This window comes from Primulina huaijiensis, unplaced genomic scaffold, assembly GCF_012295235.1.
Source record: "Primulina huaijiensis isolate GDHJ02 unplaced genomic scaffold, ASM1229523v2 scaffold39461, whole genome shotgun sequence".
NCBI classification, from domain to species: domain Eukaryota; kingdom Viridiplantae; phylum Streptophyta; class Magnoliopsida; order Lamiales; family Gesneriaceae; genus Primulina; species Primulina huaijiensis.
This window is the reverse complement of record NW_027359286.1, coordinates 6,456-13,728: the sequence shown is the minus strand read 5'-3', so window position 1 is coordinate 13,728 and position 7,273 is coordinate 6,456. Positions and strand designations below refer to the sequence as shown.

Genomic DNA, 7,273 nt, shown 5'->3' with positions numbered 1-7,273 from the left:
CTGACCTCTTGAAAGATCATCAACTAGCAAGGCTATTGAATCAGTTGAATTTGTTTCCCAAGTTTGGTCCTCAACTGCTGCAAATTGTCGAGGTAATTCAGAGGGCTGAGGTGGTATCTGTAGGAATTCATCTGCACTTTCGAGCATTTCTAGCACTTTGCTCATGGAGGGACGATCACCTGGACTCAGTTGGATGCACCATAGTGCGACTATTGTCATCCTCCTCACGATTTGATTGTCGTTTTCATCAACATTTCCAATCTCGATATCTCGACCTTTGTTGAAACAATCATAAATCCAGTATGGAAAATACTTGCTGGAAGTTTGATCCCTCGCTCCCAAGTCTCTCCTCAGGCCGACCATTTCTATTAGCAGCATTCCAAAGCTATAGACATCGGCTTTGTAAGAGACTCCACCAATGCTTCTATGTATCAATTCCGGAGCCACATATCCTATCGTTCCCCGAATGGCAGTGAGTGTCACCGTATTTTTATCAGTGGAGTAAAATTTGGCAAGCCCGAAATCAGAGATTTTCGAGGTAAAGTGTTCATCCAACAGTATATTATGAGGTTTAATGTCAAAATGCAGGATCTGTATGTCACAGCCTCGGTGCAAATACTCAATCCCTCGTGCCACTCCAATTGCAATCCCATACTTCCTATCCCACGTTAATAAATCACTGTCTTTTTCCTTACTAAAGATATATTTGTCGAGTGAACCATTAGGCATGAAGTCATATACAAGAGCACACTTTGATCTTTCTGCGCAATATCCAACGAGTTTAACCACATTTATATGATGAATCCTTCCAATGGTTGCAACTTCATTGATGAAGTCTTGTCCATTTGTGCTAGGCTTGCTAAGTAGTTTTACCGCTACTATATTGCCACTTCTAAGCTTTCCTTTGTAGACTGAACCATACCCTCCTTGCCCCAGTTTTTCTCGAAATCCTCTTGTCATCTTCTTTATCTCGGAGTAGGAGTACCTGATCGGCATGAGGTTGTTGTGACTTTGCAGGAATCCTTCTATTAGATCAAACATCGACAAATGACGCCTTCTAAATTTGTAGACTATCACACAGAGCAAGAATGGCACTCCAATCATGAACCTCAATCCAACATTTACCATTGCAAACGAAACTGAAAGGAACAATCTCGACAAAATCAACATAAACAGTCTAATTTGTAAGCATTGCTTGCAGTTTTTGTATCCAAGAGAAAGTACCGACACCTATATTCATTTTCACATGAAAAAAGACCAGAAAATTTACAGTTTATAGCATGTTGTGGAAACATATGTTAGAGTAGATGTCCTGTAAGCCAACTATTGACTAGGGAAATTATTGACTCAGTTGTAATAAACAATCTTTATTTTAATATAACTCATTATTTCATGGTTTGTTATTTCTTTATTTGCATACCCACGTGATCAACATAGATTAAGACCTTGATTGTACTTTAATACAAATGAATCGTAATTCGATGTTGAAACTCATTTGTAAACACTATATAATCTAAATTCGTTCCTAGTCGATTCAGCCGCCTAAAACATAGATAAAGTTCGCTTGAACTCAAGACTAGCATCTGTGATGTTGTGTACCGCGTTTCTTGGTAGGGGCATAAGGATGTCCAAACATGCAGATGAGTAGTCATATGATGATTATACCGAACTACCCTCCCTCGAACTTTCCAAGTGGTTATCATTCATCGAGAGGATAAGTCCGTGGTTATGATTGTACACCCTTAGTCATTATGACCCGGGACAACACTGAGGCTCTATATGTTAGGGCTGTGCTTTGACTCGTTTACCGACTCCAAGAGAGTCATTAAGTGGCGAGATTTGGTACAATTGTGACACTTGTAGGAGCCAGTGCATTGTAGTCGGGAATTCACCGCTTACCTACAGGTGTGGATATCCTGTGTGATCTGATGAAATAATAGTGCATGGAATCTCTGGCCAGAGTATGAGATGTACATTGGGGAAGGAGTTCTCCAATTGTACATGCGATGCCACTATTTATTATCAAAGATGTGTCACACATTTATCAAATTCTTATGCAATCTTCGATGAACCAATGATTGCAGATTCGATCGGGATATATGATACGAAGGGACCGTATTGTACGTTAATCATAATCGACTGGTTCTTGCATACCCTATCAGTGATATCTAGGGAATCATGGGACGATGTTACTAGACGCTCTTACCATAATTCGATGGATTTAATCAGAAATATGATTTCTGACATTCTCATGATCAATTGTTGAAAATAGAATGAGGCAAATTAGGGTAATCCCGAATAAAATATTATGTCCTGAATCACAAATAATTGTGAACCCATGACTAGCTGTATCCCTGAACCATTGAGGGTCACACAAGTACTGGATTATTTTTTCCCGTTGCGAAAATAAATTCAAGAAGTTGAATTTATATTATAATATAGTAAATTCAAAGAGTTAAATTTATGATAATTAAATTTTGAGAAAATAAATTCAAGGAGTTGAATTTATGAGATAGTAAATTCAAAAAGTTGAATTTATGAATTTATAAAATTTGGAAAGAATAAATTCAAGGAGTTGAGTTTATAAAATTTGGGAATTTAAATTATTAAACTCTAAAGTTGAGTTTATTAAATATTAAATTAAATATGTTGGGAAGTATGTTTAATGGGCTTGTAGGAGTACAAGTCCAACATACTAAATAATTAAAGTTCTTAATGAACTTTGATTAATTAATTAAACTAATAGGACTAGTCCAATTAATTAATTAAGCCCATTAATGTTAATTAAAAGGCCCAAATATTATATTATGGTAATTAGGTCATGAATGCTTTATTTAAGTAGGAGATTTAAACCCTAGCCTCCGCACCACACCATATTTTCGAAAAGCCTCTCTCTCATCTCCAAAAAATTTCGGCCACTCTCTTTGATAAAAGAGATTGAACCGCCTCTCGAATTTGAATCTCTAACGTTGAAACTTTTTTCGAATATTCTAGTGCTATTTGGAAGAGGAACAAATCTTCTAGTCGTGGACCTGATTCGAAGATTAAAGGAAGGAGTTCTCGAAGAAAGTTCGTAGGAAATACATTAAGAGCTATCTCCGCTTATCCAGGGATAATTGGAGCAGAGTGAATTAATTCACTAAAGGTATAATTTCTAACATCCTATGAATGTTTATTTATTAAAACCATACGAGTGCTCAAACAAATATTTTGATTGTCAAAATAAAATAAAAATTTTAAAACTTCCGCTGCGTTTTGGGCACGAGAAAACCGATATCCCAATAACATATACGTATCCAATTATGTAGATACACTATATATTAAGCAACAACATTTTGGAGTGGTCTCTTTGGTATGTTAACAAATAAATCATTAGCTACTTCTTAGTTCACANAAAAAAAAAAAAAAAAAAATCAAATTTCATTGGAATTTAAGAAATCTAAAGTAATTTTTTTTTAATTTTCCGAAAAGTTTTGAAATTTCGATGGCCGTACTATATGCCTCCAGAGGTTGAAAAATACAAAATATGCTGGAAAAAAAAAGATGATTGGAAGGAAACAAAAAGCCATGATCCACGTCCATACTTACGCATAGGAATCCATGGAAGCTCAAATCCATATAGCAGGGCGTCGTGGATTTCCGCAAGAGAAATATTATTTTCATCCTTCAACGGGAATGATGACATGATCACGTTGTTTATCGTACACATATCTCTTACATATGATACATTGAAGTGACCAACTTTTATATATGTGTGTCTGATTCTGTTGACACACTCCTCTGTTTCTATGAAGATAGAATCTTTCAAGGCAAATGGGCAGGTGATAAAAGTAATGGGCCATGACATTCCGACATCATATGGACGTCGATAAGAAGTGAGTTCGTCCCACTTTGGGGAATACAGAGGAAAAGAGCAAGTGATGTTCTTCTTTATAGAAGCATCAGCAACACGAATAGTGGAGTTTTGGTAATTGATTGCTCGAACGTGGTATTCAAGATAATCTAGGTATATCAAAGCTGTAGTATTGTTTTCACAGAATATTTCATGGTGGTGATCGCCGCAGTGTTTTGGATCGTCTTTCAATCGGAAAGGGTAACTGATTTTATGAATGTCGCCACAGAAAGAAGGCTTACAGTGGTGTTGCTTTGCAGAGTACGAGGTCCGAATGAAATGGACCAGGATCAAACATGTCAAGAGAAGATAGTTTTTACGAAGCATGATGTTTTTTTTAGGCGAATGATATGCAGAAATGTGGAGGCATTAAAGACATCAACCTATGGAAAACCAGCCCCACTTCACTATCAATTCTTCGCAGGATTTCTTGTGTATCTACCGTGTTTATTGGTCTCTATCCAAGAGTAATCCAACTGAGTCACGGGTGGGCAAGCCATTGAAAAATGACAAGTGAACTAGTCAAGTCCTGCAATCAATTGCTGTTAGCAATCCAAGTCAATCATGTTAGGTGAGGATAGCCAAGGTGTTTTGCAAACTTTGCAAATGTGACACAATTGTCAAATATGGTTGGTGGCAAGTAAATTCTTGAATTAAATGTGGAATATCAAAAAAAAAAAGTCAAGTATAGAAGCCAAATCAAGTATGGCACAAGGATTCATTAATTATATGGAAAATTTGATTTGCGTTCCCACCAATTAGAATTATTGCCAAACCATCTTTAAAGCAAAACTCACACAAATTTGACAGGAAAATAAAATTACTTTTGATTTGATGGCTGTAATGGAGGTCCCACGCTATAGAAATTGAATGGGTTGACCTCAGTCATACATGCCTTTGGGTCTCAAAATCAAAGATAAAGTATGGTCTATCAACCAATCTATACGCAGTCAACTGCACAAATTTTTTAGAATAAAGTAAGATTTTAAAGTATGGAGCTTGTGAAAATTTATGGGCTACGAGCCACTTTGTAAGTTTGTTAGCCTTAGATATTTGGCCAACAAATCTTGAAGTTATACTTCTTATATTAAATCAACAGGCCAAAAACATAAAAGCTGGCATAATTAATCAAGATGCCCACCAACCCCGTCTTTATATTTTTGGTATCATTCTTTCCATTTTTTGGAGCTGGAAACGACGAATGTCTCCCTACCAGATGCAGGAAAGATGGCCCCAAATTTCAGTTTCCCTTCAGACACAAATATCTACAGCCACAACATTGTGGTTATAGCCCTGCTTTTGATTTATATTGCGACGAGGAGAAAAAGGAGACAGTGCTTGAACTGCCTTTCTCAGCAAAGGTTATGGTTCATGAAATTGATTATGTATTTCAAACAGTTAATATTTATGATCCAGAAAGATGTCTTCTTCAAAAGATACTAAATCTATCCGCCTCGCCATTCCAATTCCCGAATTACTACAGCTTAGTTGACTACATACTGTTCAATTGTTCTTCTCCGCCTAGTCCTTTTTTAGACAACATTCATTGTTATAGTGATTCCAAATACCAAGCCTTCGCTGTTCCGATCGACACTTCTCTAATCGAGGATCCTTATTTGTTGAGTTCATGCACCAAGCTTCATAAAATTTCATCCGTTCCACGGCAGATGATATATGAACAGGACCTCACGTTGAATTGGTCTAAACCAGCATGTGGCCAGTGTGAATCTCAAGGAAAATTGTGCAGCTACAAAAATTATACAAGAGGCCATCAGCTTAGGTGTGTTGACAAACCATATACAAAGCAAGGTATTTTTTTACTCAACCATTTTTTCCTGCTGTAAACTTCAAACGAAAGCACAGATTCCTTGTGCTCTCATCAGAACAAGAATACAGTATTTCCTCTTCTGTTTTCTACAAAAGGATCTATTGAACGCAGGTCACTTTTTAAGAGAGTTGCTGAGTTTTTAAACTATCTTGCCATTCAATTCAAGCAGATATAAATATAGGGATATTACACAATCTACTTTTGCCTTGATTGTTTTATCCCCAATGAAAAACAAATTTCTCAAGCGTTTACGCTTTTATCTTATGCAGATCGATCAAACACAGCGAGGCTTGCAGGTAAAAAAAAAAAAAAAAGTACTTTCCCGGATGTTTGTAAAAGATATATATACTAAATTGTTTTTACTTATATTCCTTAGGTGCAACCTTGGGTTCCTGTCTTTCTGCGTTAATTCTAGTAGCTCTCTACCTTCTTTACAGCTCAATCAGAGCAGACAAAAAAAATAAAGAGAAGATTGAAATTTTTTTGGAAGATTATAGAGCTCTTAAACCTACTAGATTCTCTTACACTGATGTAAGGAAGATGACCAATGAGTTTAGTGAAAAATTGGGTCAGGGAAGTTATGGTATTGTTTATAAAGGAATGCTGTCCAATGACATTTATGTTGCAGTAAAGGTCCTCCATAACTTTCAGGGAAATGGTGAGGAATTCATAAATGAAGTTGCTACGATTGGAAAAATTCATCACGTCAATGTTGTCCGCCTGGTGGGCTTTTGTGCTGATGGATTTAAACGAGCTCTCATTTATGAATTTCTACCAAACGAATCACTTGAGAGGTTCATCTTTCAAGAGGGCCGGAAGAAAAATTCCCTGGATCCGACAAGGCTTCATGATATAGCTCTAGGGATAGCCAAAGGGATCGAATATCTTCATGAGGGATGTGAGAAACAGATCCTCCACTTTGATATCAAGCCACATAACATCTTGTTAGACCATAATTTCCACCCAAAGATCTGTGATTTTGGCCTCGCTAAGCTGTGTTCCAAGGAACAAAGTGCCGTATCAATGACAGCTGCGAGGGGAACAATGGGATACATAGCACCTGAGATGTTGTCAAGGACATTTGGCAAAGTATCCTACAAGTCAGATGTTTATAGCTTTGGAATGCTGTTGCTTGAAATGGTTGGAGGGAGGAAGAATGTAGATAATTCGGTAAATAATAGTCAAGTGTACTTTCCTCAATGGATTTATAATCATTTAAATCAAGGAGATGAAATATTAATGCATATCGAGGAAGAAGGTGATGAAACTAAGATAGCAAGGAAGCTTACAATCGTTGGAATCTGGTGTATTCAATGGTATCCAGCAGATCGTCCGTCCATGAAAGCAGTAGTGCAAATGCTGGAACGAGATGGAGACAATCTCACTGTGCCACCAAATCCATTTCCAGTCACAAACGACACAAACTCTGCTACGAGAGTATCCGGAAGACGTTATCAACCAGAGTTGGAAATCATATCAGAAACAAAGTAAATAATAACATTTGTTTAAGAAGAGCTGTATGTAACTTATGAGAGACTGCGTTGAAAAGTGTA

The 7,273-nt window shown here is 36.9% G+C and overlaps 2 protein-coding genes across 2 annotated transcripts in view; one reads left to right on the top strand and one right to left on the bottom strand.

The window, feature by feature from the left end:
* LOC140969018 (LEAF RUST 10 DISEASE-RESISTANCE LOCUS RECEPTOR-LIKE PROTEIN KINASE-like 2.4) overlaps positions 1-4,611 on the bottom strand; it is a 12,006-nt gene extending 7,395 nt beyond the window's left edge. The window contains exons 1-3 of the mRNA XM_073430236.1: positions 3,495-4,611; positions 1,446-1,455; positions 6-1,230 (exon numbers count right to left, since the gene is read on the bottom strand). Coding sequence (XP_073286337.1) covers positions 6-1,230; positions 1,446-1,455; positions 3,495-4,219 — 1,960 coding nt within the window. The 5' untranslated portion in view covers positions 4,220-4,611. The remainder of the gene's footprint in view (positions 1-5; positions 1,231-1,445; positions 1,456-3,494) is intronic.
* Positions 4,612-4,752: 141 nt separating this feature from the next.
* Positions 4,753-7,267, top strand: LOC140969020 (rust resistance kinase Lr10-like). Its single transcript, XM_073430238.1, has 3 exons — positions 4,753-5,701; positions 5,990-6,016; positions 6,097-7,267. Exons 1-3 carry the CDS (start codon positions 5,026-5,028, stop codon positions 7,209-7,211), a joined length of 1,818 nt encoding a protein of 605 aa, XP_073286339.1. The 5' UTR covers positions 4,753-5,025; the 3' UTR covers positions 7,212-7,267.
* Positions 7,268-7,273: the final 6 nt, after the last annotated feature.

Excerpts from the sequence above, each read along its gene's own strand:
- LOC140969020 (XM_073430238.1), top strand. The coding sequence starts at position 5,026 with ATGCCCACCAACCCCGTCTTTATATTTTTGGTATCATTCTTTCCATTT. Across the intron at positions 5,702-5,989 it reads CAAACCATATACAAAGCAAG|ATCGATCAAACACAGCGAGG; the intron begins GTATTTTTTTAC and ends TATCTTATGCAG. Across the intron at positions 6,017-6,096 it reads AAACACAGCGAGGCTTGCAG|GTGCAACCTTGGGTTCCTGT; the intron begins GTAAAAAAAAAA and ends TATATTCCTTAG.